The sequence below is a fragment of the Ranitomeya variabilis genome, chromosome 1 (genome assembly GCF_051348905.1).
Source record: "Ranitomeya variabilis isolate aRanVar5 chromosome 1, aRanVar5.hap1, whole genome shotgun sequence".
NCBI lineage: Eukaryota > Metazoa > Chordata > Amphibia > Anura > Dendrobatidae > Ranitomeya > Ranitomeya variabilis.
The window spans coordinates 619597562-619619399 of record NC_135232.1 but is presented as its reverse complement, the minus strand read 5'-3'; the positions used below and the strand labels follow the sequence as shown (position 1 = coordinate 619619399).

The window sequence follows — 21838 nt, the reverse complement described above, 5'->3', positions numbered from 1 at the left end:
TTTGGAGGGCCGCACAGCCCTCCATGTGCTCGCCAGAGGTAGCCTGACTGCCATTAGGTACCGAATTGAGATCCTCAGACCCCTTGTGAGACCATATGCTGGTGCGGTTGGCCCTGGGTTCCTCCTAATGCAGGACAATGCCAGACCTCATGTGGCTGGAGTGTGTCAGCAGTTCCTGCAAGATGAAGCCATTGAAGCTATGGACTGGCCCACCCGTTCCCGAGACCTGAATCCAATTGAGCACATCATAGCAACATAGTTATTAAGGTTGAAGGAAGACTTTAAGTCCATCTAGTTCAACCCATAACCTAACCTAACATGTTGATCCAGAGGAAGGCAAAAAAAAACCCATGTGGCAAAGAGTAAGCTCTAGATTGGGGAAAAATTTCCTTCCCAACTCCACATACGGCAATCAGACTAGTTCCCTGGATCAATGCCCTATCAAGGAATCTAGTATACATAACCTGTAACATTATACTTTTCAAGAAAGGTATCCAGTCCCCTCTTAAATTTTAGTAATGAATCACTCACTACAACATCATACGACAGAGTTCCATAGTCTCACTGCTCGCACCAGCCACCAACGTCATGTTGCACCACAGACTGTCCAGGAGTTAGCCTCATCAGGAGCATGCCCAGGCATTGTTGGGGGGGTCATACAGGCACATGAAGGCCACACACACCACTGAGCATCATTTCCTTGTCGAGGCATTTCCACTGAAGTTGGTTCAACCTGTAACTTAATTTTCTACTTTGATTTTGAGCATCATTCCACCGCCAGACCTCCGTGGGATATTAATTGTGATTTACGTTGATCATTTTTAGGTTTTATTGTTCTCTACAAATTACACAATGTAATCAATAAAGATTTACAACTGGAATATTTCATCAAGCGATATCTAGAATGTGGGATTTTAGTGTTCCCTTTATTTCTTTGAGCAGATACAAATTCAGTTTTTCTTTAATAAATTTGCAAAAATTTCTACTTTTTATTTTTTTTTTTTATTTTTTTTTTTTTTTAAGTCAAGTTGGTGTGCATAGTGTACATTAATGAAAAAAAAACAAAAACTTCTTTTGAATTTACCAAATAGCTGCAATGAGAGAGTGAAACATTTAAAGGGGTCTGTATACTTTCCGTTCCCACTGTGTAAGGGTCTGTGAATGATACTGTAAATATTATTCTTGTGCGATTTATCTGTCATAATCTTTCCCACATTTAACCCTGTTAAGTGAACAAATTAGAAGTAGATAGTTAATCCCGCCTGTTGTCTCCGCTGTTGCATTCAGTTCACCTGCATAACACATATACAGAGCCCGTAAGTGCTAGAAGAGTAGAATCCCCCTCAATCGACCCTAATTTGTAATCTATACCCCTCTGGGAATTTATCTACAAGTGTAGTGATGATCTGGACTCCATGGGTGTTTTCCAGAAGCAGCAGTGAATGTTGCCAAGCAAAAATGCAAGTGTGCCATTGTATTGCCCAGCTCATGCTTCTGGAGACACACACCTCATAAATTACGGTAAGTTGTTTCTCCTCGCTACAGTAATGGCAAACATGTGGACGCCAACTGCGATTTACACACGCTGTGGGGCATTTCGAAGCACAATGTCGCTGGATTTTTTTTGTTGGGAGCCAAGTCACTTTTCCAGAGCTTTTGTGCTACCAGTAATGTGGAAGCCCCCAAGATTTTTGTTAACAGATGACAGACCCAAGTGGGTTTTTGTCTTTTTGTGGGTTGAGTAGAAGGCCTTATTGGTGGCATTTTAAGGTGCAGAACATTTGGATCACATTTATCCTGTGCTCTATGCTGAGTACTTTCATCGGGGTTCCCAGCTATATTTACAAAGTACATGGATTTTGATGAAACTCCCAAGGGATCCATTCACTTATGAGGTGGCATGGTTACACTGGACTCGGTCTGACTTCTTCTGAAAAGGTTGATACCACGAAACAGAAGTGCACAAAAAACTGTGGTGGACCACGCTTTCATGCATGCGTAAAAAAAAAAAAGCACATCTGGATCATAGGCCTGACAGCGTCCACAGTACCTCAATTTGTCTCATTATAGGCCATGTACGGTCAGGGTTCCATCTGAATCACGTATTTCAGGAGATTTACATGGAAACCCTGTAAGTGCTCAGGGCAGAGCACAGGACAAATGTGAGCCGAGCCTTTCTTATTGTTTTTTACTCCCTTCCTTTTACTGTATAAGTGATTACATGACTTTATTCTTTGGGTCGGTGCGATTACAGCGATACTAGAAATATTATTTGTTTGGCAACTTTCACATTAAGACGCTTTTTTTTTTCCCCCAAAATAAAAGTTTTTGCACTGCAATATTTTGAGAGCTATAATTTTTCCATATTTCTGCCGACAGTCATGTGAGGGCTTTATGAGGGAGTTCACATTTTTATTGGTACTATTTTAGGACACATAGCAGGTTTTGATTGCTTTATATTCTGATTATTGGGAAGCAGAATGAGTAAAGAAAATAGCAATTCAGTAATTGTTTTTTGGGATTTTTTCATGCTGTACACCTTGTGGTAAAATTTATAAGGCAGCTTTATTTTTCGAGTCAGTGCGATTACAGCCATACCACACTTATATAATTTAAGTTGGCATTTTATAGACCATTTTATAGAAAAAAAAATATTGGTTTTTGTATTACTTTATTCTGAGGTTTTCCATTTTTCCACTGATTGAGTTGCATGGCAGTTTGTTTTTTACAAGACAAGATGTCTTTTTCAGCGATACTATTTTTATTTTACATGTGTTTTTCATGGTGTTTTATTTCACTTTTTTTTCCCAGCAAGGAACGGTCAAGTGCATGTTTACACAGTGACCGTTTTAATCCAGGGCGGATATAGCACGTCATTCTGCAGGAACAGACACCTGCTCATGACGTGCCAGTGTCAGTCATTCATCATTAACAGGTTATACTGCCAAAATCAGTGCAAATTAAGGATTCTAATGCCAGGTCGTGCTGACAAAATGATAACCGATGCAGCTAGATACAAAGGAGCAACTAAAAAGGGAAAGTAATAATCATCAGACAAAAAAAAAAATTATAAATATAAATCTATATATACACACACACACACACATTTTTTTTTTTTTTCATTCTATTGTGATTTTTTCCCACTTTTAGCAATTGAGTTTATTCATATTCCCATCATTGAAAAAAAAAAAAAAGTTAGTAATTTTGCACAGCGACCACAGATCCAGTCCTGTCGAGGAACTTGATGACAACTCTTCCTATCAGCAGAAGCAGGATTATAATGATTGAAAACAGCTCTACACACAGCTGATAACACAGGATCCACCATTCCCAAAGTGTGATATCACAGCTAAAGGTACCTTCACACGAAACGACATTATAACGATATCGCTAGCAATCCGTGACGTTGCAGCGTCCTCGCTAGCGATATCGTTTCGTTTGACACGCAGCAGCGATCAGGATCCTGCTGTGATGTCGCTGGTCGCTGAATAAAGTCCAGAACTTTATTTGGTCGTCCGATCGCTGTGTATCGTTGTGTTTGAAAGCAAAAGCAACGATACCAGCGATATTTTACACTGGTAACCAGGGTAAACATCGGGTTACTAAGCGCAGGGCCGCGCTTAGTTACCCGATGTTTACCCTGGTTACTAGCGTAAAATGTAAAAAAAACAAACAGCACATACTCACATTGCGTCCCCTGCAGTCTGCTTCCTCCTCTGACTCAGCGCCGCAAAGTGAAAGTGAAAGCAGCACAGCGGTGACGTCACCGCTCTGCTCTCACTGTACGGCGCTCAGTCAGTCAGGAAGTGGACGCAGGGGGACGTGAATGTAAGTATGTGCTGTTTGTTTTTTTTAGATTTTACGCTGGTAACCAGGGTAAACATCGGGTTACTAAGCGCGGCCCTGCGCTTAGTTACCCGATGTTTACCCTGGTTACCAGGGGACCTCGGCATAGTTGATCGCTGGAGAGCGGTCTGTGTGACAGCTCTCCAGCGACCAAACAGCGACGCTGCAGCGATCGACATAGTTGTCGCTATCGCTGCAGCGTCGCTTCGTGTGAAGGTACCTTAACTCTGTTCCCCCTCCCTTAACAATTACCTATGCGCACGCTATTTAGAGGCGTTAATTCATTGCTGCTAATGTACACGTGTTTCCTGAAACCACAGGAAGTTAAAGTTTTAAATGCTCCAGTGGCCAGTGTAAAAATTGCAAGATATACAGTATATTCTACTTTTAAGGCTGCCGTCACACTAGCAGTATTTGGTCAGTATTTTACATCAGTATTTGTAAGCCAAAACCAGGAGTGGAACAATTAGAGGAAAAGTATAATAGAAACATATGCTCCACTTCTGCATTTATCACCCACTCCTGGTTTTGGCTTACAAATACTGATGTAAAATACTGACCAAATACTGCTAGTGTGACGGCAACCTAATACACATTGTGATATGGGATAGGGATAAACTACAGTTTTATTCAAAAGATCCAATAGGCACAAAAAAAATCTGATGTCATTTTCTGACAACACATTGCTTTAAACAGCATGTGGCAAATGTTGTTGAATCTGCACTTTAAATAAAATACATCTCGCTGTAATAAATCAATATTCACAGTAGTTTGTTTTTTCCTTTTATTCCACATTCTGTTAATGGAACAAACAATACTTTGGTGTTAAAACCTGGAATAAAACTATACATATCTGTTTAATAACTCCATATTATACAAGCATTTTTAATCTTTGAATCGTAGGAGAACTTCTGGTAATGGTATAGTCCTAGAAGAGCCATAGATTCAACACTAATCTAGGAAGGAGAAGATGACACTCCTGCGCAATGTGTTGGACCATATTGCAACTGCTCATCCATGTCATTCTGAATCTTACCGCTTCTTAAAAGACTATCGAGACCACTTGCATACATGGCCAAACTGACTACGTGACTATAGGAGCCTTCAAAGATCATAAAATATTTGGCTTAAATGCCGGTAATGTTAGCAATAAACTCATACTCCTCCATTATATCCCCCATCAGCTCTTTTTTTCTTGGCTGCGGTGATGATGGACCAATCTACGCAAGTGACCTCTGAGGCTGATGATCGGCTATAGCACTTACATGTGTAGATAGTCTACAGGGACGATGTACAAACACCAGTGGAGATCACTGAATATTTCTACATTTATTTTAACATTGTCTGCCTTGGATTTTTTTTGTGTGTGGTTTTATTTTTCACATGATCTTGAAAAACTGCTTTACCCCCTGAACATTGCACTGAGCCGAAGGTCAAATTCATATATTTTCAGGAGGAAGTGAATATTTGGAGCTTCTGCATAAAATACAGAATAATCTGTCTAAGCTCAAACCCCCATTGCATTACCATCTGTATTGTGGGTATGATATGCGTTTCCATTTTTTGGATTTTTTAAGATACTTTATGTGACCGGTTTTTGTTCCATGGTATACTGGCCAACCAGTTATATTTAGTAAAGCATTGCAAAACGTGACTACTATTCCTCAATAGTTATCATTAAGGAATAATTATATTAAAAAAAAAAAAAAAAAAAAAACACATTTTGTATTTTTCTCATTGTCACAAATGGATTTGGTCAGATAGATCTTGTAAAAACAAGCACTTTTGTAATTAACTGTTTGTTAATATCTCAAGAACGAGTAAAAATGTTAATACTTTTCTTTTGTTTACAACTTATCACCAAGGAGACCGACCACCACAGGTGCCTAGCTTTTAAATTACTCTGAAGCGGATCAGGATTAGGAAGTAAATTGCACACTCCAGCGATCCAGGCCAGCTTCAAAACTGCATAAAAGGCCAGTAGAAAAGAGGTGGCACTGTTAAACACTGCAAATGTTCCGATTTCTAGCAGCGGTGGTGGGTTTACAAGGCAACGACATGTAAACATAAGTGTTAATATCTCAAGAGCTAACTAAAACTTTAAAAACAGTCAATTGCAAAATGCTTGTATTTACACAAGCCATCTGAAAATACTAATTTCTGAAAATGGAAATTACCCCTTTAATGAACTCATAGGTCTAATACAGAAAATAAAATGTGTGAAATAGTTCTAGGCTATAGCCATTTACAGTACCTTTCATTTATATACAGGAGATTTACTAACAAGAGAGGAAAAGTTGTTTCTTCACACTAACGAGAACTTGCCAAATAAAGCATTGTTACAATACTATATCTACAATATATATTAAAATGAAGACAAAAAAAAAAAGTATTGACAAGCAGGTGCACAGGCAAAGGAGTATTAAAAGGATCGATATATAACTTAAAAAGATGCCAGCTCATGGCACCACATCATGTACCAAGATTACATCACTGGTCACCTGTTTACTACAGTGGGCTCATGTCGCAAGTGACTGATTTTATAAGCAATGGGCAGGAGCACAAAGAGGAAATAAAGAAATTATGTAAGAAAATAACAACTAGACCTCCTCCCCAAGAAGAAAAATTCTGCCTATGCCCTGATCTGCAGGGTTTAGTGGCTTCCATCATTTGGCAAAGGAAAAAAAAATTAGTCTTCTAGTCTTCTTTACCCACTAAGGGCCTTTGTGAAAGTTCAGTGCTCTAGACCTCAGCATGGAGTGTTGAATAAAGTCCAATGGCAAATATATTTTTCCATAGGTTGGCACTAGCCAATCAAACTGGTTTGGTGGTCCGATTATATACAAGGTGCTCGGTGTCTTCTGTCGCAGACACAACAGTGTTGTTTACATTCGTTGTCCGCTTACGACTGCTTTTCTTTTTCAGGTAGCAGTATCCGATCACAGCAAGGACAGCCAGGATGCAGATGCCAAGAAACACTGCAATGGCTACTTCAGCTGAGCCTGTGGAAGAAGAAGCACAGAGGTTTTAATTAGTGATGAGCTCAAGTGCTCCTTACTAGCAGTAGCCTATGGTGCTCAGGTATGCATAGTATAGCGGGTGCTCCAGTTAGATGTTAGCGTCCCCAAGTGTCACAGCTGTTACACAGCCACGATACTTGCAGTCACGGGGACGTGAAAATCTCACTCGAGCACCTGTGATACTCTGTCTGTACTTGTTCACCCTAGGGAAACTCGACATACCCAATATGTTGAGGAAAACTACTATTTGGCTGCACGGCAGGGCTCAGAATGGCTCGAGTGAGGTTTTGCAACACAGATTTTGAAATGATGTTCTGAGAGTGTCATGTTGTGTTTGGAGAACCCCCTGATGTGCCTAAACAGTGGAACACCACCCACAAAACCATTTTGGAAGTTAGAGCCCCTAGACGTGTGTCAAGCATCTTGAACCCACACATTGGTAGAGCTCGTGAGGTGCCAGAACAAAAAAAATCCCATAAGTGACCCTGTTTTACAAACTACACCTCTCAATGAATTCATGTAGGCGTGCAGTGATCATATTGACACCACAGGAGAATCACAGAATTTTATATCATTGAGCAGTGCAGAAAAAAAAAATTACATACTTACCATCAAAATTTTGTTTTAGCCCTGTATTTTTCATTTTCACACCTGGAAATTGTTAAAAATGGCACCAAAATTTGTCCCACAATTTCTGCCGAATGTGGAAATACTCCATATGTTGCTGTACAGTTCTACTTAGCCAAATGGGAAGGACGGAGCGCTATTTGCCTCCTGGAGCGTAGATTTTCCTAGAATAGTTTTCAGACTCCTTATAGAGAGCCCTGAAGTGCTAGAAGAGCACTTTGGGAATTTATCTACAGATGTAGTGACTATTTTGACTTCATGAGTCAAAGCAGCAGTGGATGTTGTTGAATGAAAATTGCAAACTGCCGTTGTAGTGACCGGTACGTTGTAGTGACCAGTACGTTGTGTCCAGCCCGTACTTCTGGAGGTATGAACCCGTAAGTTAGGTGGGCGCTCATCACTACAGAAATGCCAAACATGTGGATGCTGTATGTCGTTTAGGTACACTGTGGGGCTCAGAAGGGAGGGAAGCATTTGGATTTGGGAGCACTGAATTAGCTGAATTTCTTTTGGCGGGTGAGGAGTAGAGATGAGCGAATTTGATAGGGTCACTGCTTGTTCGGCAAGCTATAGCGCTTACCGAATAAGCTGCAGAGGGAACCTGGCTTCCTGGATCGCTCCGGCTGATCAGCTGTTTGGCTCCGCAGCTGTATGTCGTGGCTGTGTGACAGTCACCACACATGCATGGAGAGCATTTGGAATCATGTTTATACGGCACTCTACGCTGAGCAGTTAATTTGGGGTTTCCATCTACTTCTCTGAGTGATGTGATCCAGATGACACCTTCAAGGGGTCCATTCACTATAATGAGGCAGCAGAGTTACTCTGGACTCCGTCTGGCCTTTGTTCAGCGGTGTACTTTTCAGAAATGCACAAAAAAACAAAAAAAACTATCAGACCACACATCTAAAAAGATGGACACCGCAGGATCACAGGCCCTATGGCGTCAACAGTGCCTCCATCTGACTCATTATACGGAATCTTCCGCCAGAGGTTCCATGTGAATCACGTATTTCAGAGATTTACAAGGAAACCCAATGTAAGCACTAAGTACAGATCGCAGCATAAATGTACCCCGAGCCTTGCTGCGCTCTTTGGAAGGCAGAATGAACAAATTATCAGCAGGCGAAGAATTGGTTTTATTTATCTTTTATGCCATTCCTCGTTCGGTATAAGTGGTTAGGAGACTTTATTCTTCGGGTCAGTGCAATTACAGCAATACCAGATTTATGTTTGTATGTTTTAGGTTTGGCTGCTGTCACACACACTAAAAGATTTTTATTGCAAAAACAAGTTTTTGCATCGCTATATTTAGATAGCTATAATTTTTGTTCATTTTTCGGCTTACAATCATGTGAAGGCTTGATTTTTGCAGAACAAGTTGATGTATTTATTGGTACTATTTTTGGTCACATGACATTTTTTGATCACTTTCTATTCTGATATTTGGGAAGAAAGAACAAAAACCAGCAATTCAGGAATTGTTTTTGGGGTTTCCTTTAAGGCCGTTCCATGTATGGTAAAATTTGGTAAGGCAGCTTTAATTCTTCGGGTCGGTATGATTACAGCAATATCACATTTATTTTTTAATGTTTTGGCGTTTTACATAAATATATATACATTTTTGCATCGCTTTAGTCTGAGAACTATAAAACTTATTTTTCCGCTGATGGTACTGAATAGCAGCTTGCTTTTTTGCGGGACAAGATGATGTTTTCAGCTCTACCATTCTTATGTATATTTATCGCATTTTATTCCACTTTTTGTTCTGCGGTATGATAACGCATTGTTTTTGCCTTGCATGCTTTATTTTTTAGTGGGACAGTTTTATAGGTTCGGTAGTCTTGGTCGTGGCGATACCAAATGTGTACCTTTTTGTTTTTACACAAATGTATTTAACGGATTAATATTTTCTCATTTTTTTCCTTGATTATATATATATATATATATATATATATATATATATATATATATATATATATATATATATATATATATATATATACATATACATATACATATACACATACACACACACACATATACACCCACACATATATATTTATATTTTATTTTTTTAAATTACAACGCTTTTGTTTTATTTTTTTACATTGTTCCAGGATGGGGAATGAATTTTCCACTGACTGATTGCGAACTAATGCAGAAGCATTGCAGGCCATTATATTGGCTTCTCTCAAACAGGGAGAGAGGACTTGAGTCAGCTCGTGCTCTGAGCAGGAGTTGACAGGCAGCTTCCCTGGGTGACTCCACAGCCATCTTTAGCATTCAGACCGTCAGCACAATGCAATCGCGTTGTGCCGATGGGAGCACAGAGGGAGCTCCCTTCCTTAGCGATGCTCCTTGATGTCACTGGTACTACCGACAGCATCAGAGGAGTTCAACACCCGTGAACGGTGGTAGCAAGGGTCGTGGGAGTTGCTGCAGTGTGTCAGCTCTTGCATAGAGCCAACACCCACATTTAATCGTGGTGGCGCTCAGCGTGAGCCAGCGCCATCATCACGCAGTGTATATACGGCAATTTGTGGGAACGCAGCTCCATATATACACTGCGCATGTCGGGAAGGGGGTTGTCCACTTTTTGGGGACAAATTTTTGTTTCTCACTAAAATGCATCTGTTCCAATATTTTATGGACATAACTGTTTATCACTCTCACATAATGGTAGTTCTGCTTCACGTCACCTGTCTTCTCTATGGCATTATTTCTGGACTGTATTGTGCATAAACATGTGATTCTTCAGAATTTGTATTAGTCTATGCCTGGTGAATGGACCCGAGTAGTCTGGAAAGCTTGCAATTTGTTACCATCTTTTCAGTTAGCCATTAAAAAGGTATCAACTACTGAGAACTCAATTCTAAATATTTTTCTATTTGGGGCCAAAATGTATTTTTGCAATTGAGTTACGTGAAAAATGTTGCACCATTTAGATTAGGCAGTCTCTTTTTGTTTTGTAAATTCTACTTTTATGTTATGTTGTCTGTGGTCATAAAGCAACTGAGAGGCACTCAGAAAGACATAACATGATAGACTCTCCAGATCTTCATGACAGCCCCTCTTTTAACTCACTCAACAGCCAGCAACAGAGGGTATAGAAGGGAAATGATGTAACATTGTTAACCCCTTCCTGCCATTGGATGGAATAGTACATCCGATGGCAGAATCCCCGCTTTGATGTGGGCTCCGGCGGTAAGCTCATATCAAAGCCAGGACATGTCAGCTGTTATGTACAGCGAACATGTGCCTGCAATAGGCGCAGGCAGAATCGCGATCCGCCCACGCCTATTAACTAGCTAAATACTGCTGTCAAACTGACAGCGGCATTTAACAAGCGCTTCTGGCCATCCGGCCGGAAATGCGAGCACCGGTCATCGGTATGACAACCAGAGGTCTCCTTGAGACATCTATGGTTGTTGATGCCAGATTGCTATGAGCGCCACCCACTGGTCAGAGCTCATAGCAATGCTGTAATTCTGCTACATAGGGGCGATCTGAGCATCGCCTATGTAGCAGAGGCGATCGAGTTATGGCAGCTTCTAGCCTCCCATAGAGGCTATTGAAGCATGCCAAAATTAAAAAGGATAATAATAATAATAATAATAATAATAATAATAATAATAATAATAATAATAATAATAATAATAATAAAATATATATATATATATATATATATATATATATATATATATATATATATATATATATATATATATATATATTATATATATACACATATATACACAGTGGGGCAAAAAAGTATTTAGTCATTCAGCAATAGTGCAAGTTCCACCACTTAAAAAGATGAGAGGCGTCTGTAATTTACATCATAGGTAGACCTCAACTATGGGAGACAAACTGAGAAAAAAAAATCCAGAAAATCACATTGTCTGTTTTTTTATCATTTTATTTGCATATTATGGTGGAAAATAAGTATTTGGTCAGAAACAAACAATCAAGATTTCTGGCTCTCACAGACCTGTAACTTCTTCTTTAAGAGTCTCCTCTTTCCTCCACTCATTACCTGTAGTAATGGCACCTGTTTAAACTTGTTATCAGTATAAAAAGACACCTGTGCACACCCTCAAACAGTCTGACTCCAAACTCCACTATGGTGAAGACCAAAGAGCTGTCAAAGGACACCAGAAACAAAATTGTAGCCCTGCACCAGGCTGGGAAGACTGAATCTGCAATAGCCAACCAGCTTGGAGTGAAGAAATCAACAGTGGGAGCAATAATTAGAAAATGGAAGACATACAAGACCACTGATAATCTCCCTCGATCTGGGGCTCCACGCAAAATCCCACCCCGTGGGGTCAGAATGATCACAAGAACGGTGAGCAAAAATCCCAGAACCACGCGGGGGGACCTAGTGAATGAACTGCAGAGAGCTGGGACCAATGTAACAAGGCCTACCATAAGTAACACACTATGCCACCATGGACTCAGATCCTGCAGTGCCAGACGTGTCCCACTGCTTAAGCCAGTACATGTCCGGGCCCGTCTGAAGTTTGCTAGAGAGCATTTGGATGATCCAGAGGAGTTTTGGGAGAATGTCCTATGGTCTGATGAAACCAAACTGGAACTGTTTGGTAGAAACACAACTTGTCGTGTTTGGAGGAAAAAGAATACTGAGTTGCATCCATCAAACACCATACCTACTGTAATGGTGGTGGAAACATCATGCTTTGGGGCTGTTTCTCTGCAAAGGGGCCAGGACGACTGATCCGGGTACATGAAAAAATGAATGGGGCCATGTATCGTGAGATTTTGAGTGCAAACCTCCTTCCATCAGCAAGGGCATTGAAGATGAAACGTGGCTGGGTCTTTCAACATGACAATGATCCAAAGCACACCGCCAGGGCAATGAAGGAGTGGCTTCGTAAGAAGCATTTCAAGGTCCTGGAGTGGCCTAGCCAGTCTCCAGATCTCAACCCTATAGAAAACCTTTGGAGGGAGTTGAAAGTCCGTGCTGCCAAGCGAAAAGCCAAAAACATCACTGCTCTAGAGGAGATCTGCATGGAGGAATGGGCCAACATACCAACAACAGTGTGTGGCAACCTTGTGAAGACTTACAGAAAACGTTTGACCTCTGTCATTGCCAACAAAGGATATATTACAAAGTATTGAGATGAAATTTTGTTTCTGACCAAATACTTATTTTCCACCATAATATGCAAATAAAATGATAAAAAAAACAGACAATGTGATTTTCTGGATTTTTTTTTCTCAAATTGTCTCACATAGTTGAGGTCTACCTATGATGTAAATTACAGACGCCTCTCATCTTTTTAAGTGGTGGAACTTGCACTATTGCTGACTGACTAAATACTTTTTTGCCCCACTGTATATATATATTTTATTTTATTTTTTTAAATCACCCCCCCTTTCAAAATAAAATCAAACTTACACATATTTGGTATTGCCGCGTTCAAAATCGCCCGATCAATTTAAAAAAAAAAAAAAGAAGAAAGGATTCATCTGATTGCTAAACGGTGTAGCGTGAAAAAAAAAAAAAAAGTCAAAATGCCAGAATTACTTTGTCTCTGCGACATTGCATTAAAATGCAATAACAGGCGATCAAAAAACGTACAGTATCTGCACCAAAATGGTGTTATTAAAAGCATCATCTAGGCAAGCAAAAAAATAAGCCCTCACCCAACCCCAGATCACGGAAAATGAAGACTCCTGGGGTAACAAAATTGTGCAATTGTTTGTTTCTTTAGCAAAGTTTGGAATTTTTTTCACTACTTAGATGAAAAAGAACCTAGACATGTTTGGTGTCTATGAACTCGTAATGACCTGGAGAATCATAATCGTTGGTTTTAGCATTTAGTAAACCTAGCAAAAAAGCCAAAACAAAAAACACGCATGGGATTGCACTTTTTGGAATTTTTTTCCCCATTTTCTAGTACACGACATGGTAAACCCAATGATGTCGTTCAAATGTACAACTCGTCCCACAAAAAATAAGCCCTCACATGGCCATATTGAGGGGAAAAATAAAAAAAGTTATAGCTCTGGGAAGGAGGGGAGTGAAAAATGAAAACGCAAAACCGAAAAAAGCTCCAGGGCTTAAGGGGTTAATGAAAAAAAAAAACACATTTAGGACTTGTTATATGTAAATATTGTTAAACATAACATTCCCCCCAAAGAGTAGAGTCTTTAAGCCCTGCGTACCCATTTCATTTCTACCCTTCTTAGTAACCTTTGACCAAAGCAGAATGGAGCCTAGATACATTGTAGCAAGCCTTTTAAAGACAACATGTGCTGATGACTTTGAAAGAATTGCATCGAATGGTCAAGACTGCAGCAATCTCAGTGGATAAGGCTGAGCTTCAATACCACACACAACCTGTAGAGCGGTGTGGCCAACATGAATCAACAGGAAGAACTAACAACTTTGCAGTTTGGATATCAGTAGAGCAGATGGGTCCCTGTAATATGCTGACTACTATGGTGACCGTTCACCTTTAAGCTTATAAATAGGTTATTCAACATATTAAAATTACAGACAACACGGTGTGTAGATTGTGTATATATTTTAAAAAAAATCATTTTATAGAATTAGATGGAAAAGGACTCACTCACCTGAACCCCCTTCTTGTGCACTTGGATCTTCTCTATTTGCTCTAAAAATATCATCATCTGTCAACGAGAAAAATTGGACTTGTTTAAACCACTGTGACCATTAAAAAGACTATAATTCGACTTGAAATCTACATTCAGCAGCTAGAAAATCTCTTTACAATGGTCATATTTTAGAATACAAACCGCACAGAATTAAATAAATCTTCATCTGAAAAGGCTGGCATACTACCAGTGAAAAATCCAAAGCTAGAATGGCTGAATAATTGTTATTAAAAAATAAATAAAAAAATAAAAAAAAGTTTACCCCTCAGCCTCTGCCCACCTAACCTGATTAACAGCTCCTCAGTGCCCCTCCTCCCTGATGAGATCTCAGCTGCCGCTTATACTGGCCAGTGTGTCAGTCAGGCTGAGGCCGGTTCACATTTGCGTTTCTGTGCGCAAGTGTGGCGCCCAGGGTCCTGGTCGTCACAGTAGCATTGCTTTCCTCACAGGGAGAGTGATGTTTCGTTTGGAGGCAAGAAGGGATAACTCACCATGTAAACACAAGCATGCAAGACATTGACACTGTAGGCCACCAGGGGGAGCTTTTGATAGGCGACTTCCCGTATATATGGTAGTCTGTAGGGAAAGTAAGTCAGTTCTTGCCAGGAAACAGACTGGATCAGTCCGAGGCAGAAGAGTGGAAAAGACGCTATCGACGCACAATAAAACGTTACATGCAACTTTTTTTTTGCCAACGGTCTGACGCAACCGTCGCACGACTGCAAGCAATTTTGCAGGATGCGTTTTTTTCTACAGAACGACGCATAGCGACGTGCAGTGCACGACGCTAGTGTGAAAGTAGCCTTACAGCAGAAACCGGCAGGACAGCTGAATTGCAAGTTATCTGTCCCCACACACATCTGAAGACACTGAAACCTTTAGAGCCCGGGGCGTGCTAGAGTCCCTATAAACAGGCTCAAGTCACCAGTCATACGGGTTTTGTCCTATCCTATACAGGGAACAGAGAGAGAACATCTGTGAGGACCTTATCTGAAGCCATAGGCAGTAAGGGACTACAACACCACTGCGCTAGAGGAAGGCTTTTAACTCCACTTGGTAAAGGGGACTCTGGATTCGCTTGCAAGCCGGCCGGACCCTGCCTGCCCTGTGATCTGGTACCCTGGACTGTGGCTGCCTGAAGTCTTCAGTAAACCAGGTAAAGAGACTGCAAACCTGTGCCCTCGTTCCTTACTGCACCATTCACCATCTTCCATCTATACACCGGAAGCCCTGGGGATATACTTCACCTGCGGGACGTTCTACCATCTAGCTGCCATAACATCACCCCAGAGGACCCCTTAAAGCAGCGTCGGTTCCCACTGACCGAATACAACAGGTGGCGTCACGACAAACTTTATTCCCTTTAAAGACCTTCCCCTTTTACATGGGCGCCCAGGGCCACGGACCGAGTCGCCACCGTGACATCTCCCTGTGAACACTGGACCCGGTACAGAGTACTCCACAGCCCTGGCAGGGCGACTCGCAAGCATACGTTCAGCATCGATCCACATGCGTCCATATCCTTAACATTGTGTACACAGGGACATGTTTTGCATGCGTTCACTTGCGGATGCGTTCACATGCGTCATTTTGAGGTGTGCAGCAGGGTCTGGCAAATGCAACATGTTGCATTTTTTGAGGCATCAAATATTGCGCAATCGTCCGCATGCAGATGATTGTGGATGATTGTGCAGTGCCCCAGAGTCCTGGTCGTTGCAGTAATGTTATTCTTCCACCAGGGGGAGTGATATTACGTCTGAAGGCAATAAAGGAGATCTTCTTGCCAGGTATCACAATCCACACAACACACTTCACACACCAGGCCGCCAGGGGGAGCTATGCTTCTATCTATTAGGGCACTCCTCACAATTAGGTAAAACTGGTGGTCTGGATAGAAAGTTAGTCAGAGCCCGACGGAGTTTGGCAGAAGCTGGCTGGAGTGAGCTCCGGTCAGTTCCAGACTGCGGTCTGAGGAGGACGAGGGTCCACGGAGCTGCGCCTGCCCCACGTGCAGCAGCATCCAAAGAAAGGGACATTAAAAGGAGAAGTGTATTGCTGAGGGTGAGAAACGAAGTCAAAAGGGAGAAGAAACCAGAAGGAGTTCTGCCCTGTGAAAGGCTGCCTCCTTCTGAGGCGCAGCAATCCGGTAGCCAGAACACCGAGGGAGTAAGGATCACTACGCTTTACTTCAGAGACTGGCAGGACAGTTAATTCCACGTTAGCTGACCAACCTTATACGGGTCTGGGGCGTGGTAGGGTCCCTGTAAAAAGCCTCAGGCCACCAGTCATACGGGTTTTGTCCTATCCTAACCATCAGGGGGACAGAGAGAGTAAGAGACTAAACATCTCCAATAGTTGTGAGGACCTTACCGAAAAGCTCAGCAGGGAGGTACTACAACACCCAGGCGCTAGAGGAAGGCTACTGATTTCCACCTGGATAAGGGGACTCTGGATTTGCCTTCAGACCGGCCGGACTCTGCCTGCCCTGTGATCTGTACCCTGGACTGTGGACACTGAAGCCTTCAGTAAAGGTAAAGAGACTGCAACCTTGTGTCCTCGTTATTCACTGCGCCTTATATCATCGACCATCACCATCTACACTCTGGGAAGCCCTGGGGACATACTTCACCTGTGGGAAGGTATACCATCTAGCTGCCATCACATCATCCCCAGCGGACCCCTAAACAGCGTCGGTCACCCTGACCGAATACCACAGGTGGCGTCACGAACACTTCCCATAGAAACTATTTCCTTTTATTGGACTCCCCTCAAAGGGCCAGACCGGGTCAGGCCACCGTGACATCCCCCGAACCAAAGAACCCGGTACAGAGTACCCCATTGCCCTTGCGTGGGGGCGCTCCAACTTCGTCAAAAAAACGCATTAGTGTCTATGGGAACGCAGTTACGCAATGACATGCATACGAATGCGTTCGATACGCATTCGTACTTTAGACTGCGCATGTCCTGAAAATGATGTCACAGCCTCCACCATGCGCATTAAAAAAGCAACCGCATGGCAAAACGCATTTAAACGCATGCACAAACAGAGTTTTGGTTTGCGTCATGCGCAAAATGATGCATAGAGTAAGCCTGCTTTTGCATGTGTTTTGGCATGCGTTTGCGCATGCAGATGATACGCTGCACACAGAAGCGCTAATGTTAACCTAGCCTGAGTGAGTGGAGACCGAATACACACTCGAGCGCTCTGGCTGTCACTGAACACAAAAAATCTTCTAAAAATTAACTGGTCTTAGCTCTACATAAAATGCAGCTTGTGAAATCTGGTGACAAATACTTTATATAACAGGTCACTAGTGTTTTAAAAAAAAAAAAAAATACTGAACATTTTAATTAATAGAAAATTGAAGGATCTGGGAATGTTTAGCTTGCAGAAAAGGAGACAGAAGACTTAATAGCGGTCTACAATTATCCGAAGGGCTGTCACAGTGTAGAGGGAGCATCTTTATTCTCATTTGCACATGAAAACACGAGAAGTAATGGGATGAAACTGAAAGGGAGAAGATACAGATTAGATGTTAGAAAAAAAAACTGACAGTGAGGGTGATCAATGAGTGGAACAGGCTGCCAAGGGAGGTGGTGAGTTCTCCTTCAATGGAAGTCTTCAGAGGCTGGACAGACATCTGTCTGGGATGGGTTAGCGACTCGTGCACTGAGCAGGGGGTTGGACGCGATGACCTTGGAGGTCCCTTCCAACTCTAACATACTAGGATCCTACTCAAATCGGGGAAAAAAACAAAAAAAGAGAAGAGCAAAGCCTCTCACTATACACACACTTACACGCTCAGGCTTTGGTACCATAGGCAAGGTTTTATCCCACTCTCACAATTTTGTCCTCAGTGGCCATGAGAGCCAGGTTGTAAGTTTCTGGGTCCAACCTATCATTTCTTAGATAACAGCAGTGGCTAAAACAAAGCCTGCATGGTATATATAAAGTTATAAATAAGCCAGACTTACTAGTAACTCCTCTACAAAACTCTTCGCAGTCAAATTCTTGAACAAAGTTGTTCCTGTTTCCGGCACATCCGCCATAAGTGAAGCCCATGCACTTCATTTCTACAGGATCATAGTAAAAACGAGAGAAGCTGGCTCGGCACGGACCAGTATCGGGCAATTCCACACATCGAACTGCAAATCAATAAACAGTAATCAAAATATGCATGTTCAGTAAGGAAAAAAAACACTTAAAAAGGGAATTGGTGAGGAAATACTGGCTATGTAATTTGACGGCAGCATAATGTAGGAGCAGAGAGCATGATACCAGTGATAGTTTCAATAGAATCAGTGTTTTATCAGCAGGAGATTATCACTAGAGGACTAGGTGTTGTGTGCACAGCAGTCCATCCAATCTGTATAACCCCACCCCTGATTGGCAGCTTCCTGTGTATCTGGTCAGCTAGCCGCCAATCAAGGCTGTGGGCAGGATTATCTACATCAGAGAAAACAGGGATTGAATCAGGTTACAAAGCAAAGAACTGCTGACAGATTGCCTTCAAGCCCCCTGTACATCCTGATATCAGCAGGTTTAACCGACAATCTAATCTTTAAGGGAACCTCAGACAATCGATTGTTGGGCAGGGGAATTAAAAATCCAACAAAAATACAAAAAAGAAAAAAAAAAAAAAAAGAGGAAGAAAGCATTATGGAATTGATAAGCACACCTATATATAGATAATTATTAGGACTAATATGTACACAATTTTAAAACAAAAAAAATGCCTATAACACTGACATATGAGTGATGCAATAATTCCCATAATCATACACACTTTGGGAAGAAATATAAACAGAATCTGTAATGAATAATTGAATAGATTTATCCCTAAAATGACCAAATAGAGAAAAATCCAATAAAACCAATTAAAAATATCAAGACGATAACCCAGAACACCAGTGAGGTGTAAATAAAATATTAATTTATATGTAAGCAGAGAAACACCAAATAGGATGATAAACATACTAGAAATAGGAGGAAACCAATATGGCTAAATAGAGCTGTAAGGGGCGCAATAAGTGACAAAAAGAAAGCATTTAGAGAATTAAAGGAAGTAGGTAGTGAGGAGGCATTAAATAAATACAGAAAATTAAATAAATTCTGTAAAAAGCAAATCAAGGCAGCAAAGATTGAGACAGAGAGACTCATTGCCAGAGAGAGTAAAAATAATCCCAAAATATTCTTTAACTACATAAATAGTAAGAAACTAAAAAATGAGAGTGTTGGCCCCCTTAAAAATAGTCTGGGGGAAATGGTGGATGCGGATGAGGAAAAAGCCAATATGCTAAATGACCTTCATCAATATTTTACACAAGAAAATCCCATGGCAGATAATATGATCAGTGATAACAAAAATTCCCCATCAAATGTCACCTTCTTAACCTAGCAGGAAGTACGGCGGCGTCTAAAAATCACTAAAATTGAGAAATCTCCGGGCCCGGATGGGATACACTCCCGAGTACTGCAGGAACTAAGTACAGTCATTGATAGACCATTATTTTTAAAGAGTCCATAATAACAGGGTCTGTACCACAGGACTGGCGTATAGCAAATGTGGTGCCAATATTCAAAAAGGGGACAAAAACTGAACTCGGAAATTATAGGCCAGTAAGCTTAACCTCTACTGTGGGTAAAATCCTGGAGGACATTCTAAGGGATGCTATGCTGGAGTATCTGAAGAGGAATAACCTCATGACCCAGTATCAGCACAGGTTTACTAGGGACCGATCATGTCAGACTAATTTGATCAGCTTCTATGAAGAGGTAAGTTCCGGACTGAACCAAGGGAACCCAGTAGATGTAGTGTATATGGACTTTTCAAAAGCTTTTGATACGGTGCCACACAAAAGGTTGTTACATAAAATGAGAATAATGGGGATAGGGGAAAATATGTGTAAGTGGATTGAGAGCTGGCTCAGGGATAGGAAACAAAGGGTGGTTATTAATGGAGCACACTCGGACTGGGTCGCGGTTAGTAGTGGGGTACCACAGGGGTCAGTATTGGGCCCTCTTCTTTTTAACATATTTATTAATGAACTTGTAGGGGGCATTCAGAGTAGAATTTCAATATTTGCAGATGACACTAAACTCTGCAGGGTAATCAATACAGAGGAGGACAATTTTATATTACAGGATGATTTATGTAAACTGGAAGCTTGGGCTGATAAATAGCAAATGAGCTTTAAATGGGGATAAATGTAAGGTCATGCACTTGGGTAGAAGTAATAAGATGTATAACTATGTGCTTAATTCCAAAACTCTGGGCAAAACAGTCAATGAAAAAGACCTGGGTGTATGGGTGGATGACAAACTCATATTCAGTGGCCAGTGTCAGGCAGCTGCTACAAAGGCAAATAAAATAATGGGATGCATTAATAGAGGCTCATGAGCAGAACATAATTTTACCTCTATGCAAGTCACTAGTTCGACCACACTTATACACTGGAGACCAGAACTGTACACAGTATTCTAAGAAAGACATAGCTGAACTGGAGCGGGTGCAGAGAAGAGTGACCAAGGTTATTAGAGGACTGGGGGGTCTGCAATACCAAGATAGATTATTACACTCGGGGCTATTTAGTTTGGAATAACGAAGACTAAGGGGTGATCTTATTTTAATGTGTATATATATGAGGGGACAGTACAAAGACCTTTCTGATGATCTTTTTAATCATAGACCTGAGACAGGGACAAGGGGGCATCCTCTAAGTCTGGAGGAAAGAAGGTTTAAGCATAATAACAGACGCGGATTCTTTACTGTAAGAGCAGTGAGACTATGGAACTCTCTGCCGTATGATGTTGTAATGAGTGATTCATTACTAAAATTTAAGAGGGGACTGGATGCCTTTCTTGAAAAGTATAATGTTACAGGGTATATATATTAGATTCCTTGTTAGGGTGTTGATCCAGGAACTAGTCTGATTGCCGTATGTGGGGTCGGGAAGGAATTTTTTTCCCCAATGTGGAGCTCACTCTTTGCCACATGTTTTTTTTTTTGCCTTCCTCTGGATCAACATGTTAGGGCATGTTAGGTTAGGCTATGGGTTGAACTAGATGGACTTAAAGTCTTTCTTCAACCTTAATAACTATGATAAATCAGTAATATTAGAAGAAAAAAAAATCAAAGATAATCACTAAAATGCATTGTGCAAATCATAACAATATATGAAGCTAATATAGTGTAACGAGTTGGAAATTGTATGGTATATATCATAGAAAGAGGTAAAAATGCCAAAGATAAATAACCCATATGCCAAGTCATAGAGAAGGTCAAAATTTAGGATCCATAAACCAAATATCAGTGAAGGCAATTCTTACAGGTATCGCTGCTGTCAAGCAGCTTCATCAGCGGAAAAGGACTTAAAGGGGTTTTCCAACAAAGTTTATTTTAATCAGTAGATCTTGGAATAATATTAACTTCCACAATTGGATGGGTTAAAAAAATGTTCCTGTGCTGAGATAATCTTATAATTGTGCCTGTACTGTGTAATGGCTGTGTCTGACCGTACAGGGACATGGTCTGATCATACCACAGTTCCTGGGCAGGGGAGGAAGCAAAAAAAAAAAAAGTATACAGGCAGGACAGCATGGGATCACAGGAGATTCTTTTGTGAGCAGAACATTTCACTAACTGTTTTTAAGCAATGTTTTACCTGAAAGAATCAGATGTTCTATCTATATACTG

General features: G+C 41.0%; 1 protein-coding gene across 1 annotated transcript in view; it reads right to left on the bottom strand.

Annotated features, from left to right (window-relative positions):
- Window positions 1–5216: 5216 nt before the first annotated feature.
- Window positions 5217–21838, bottom strand: part of SPINT1 (serine peptidase inhibitor, Kunitz type 1) — a 47740-nt gene continuing 31118 nt past the window's right edge. Inside the window, exons 8-10 of the mRNA XM_077260791.1 lie at window positions 18117–18287; window positions 14100–14156; window positions 5217–6848 (exon numbers count right to left, since the gene is read on the bottom strand). Of these exons, the coding sequence (XP_077116906.1) occupies window positions 6661–6848; window positions 14100–14156; window positions 18117–18287 (416 nt within the window). The 3' untranslated portion in view covers window positions 5217–6660. The remainder of the gene's footprint in view (window positions 6849–14099; window positions 14157–18116; window positions 18288–21838) is intronic.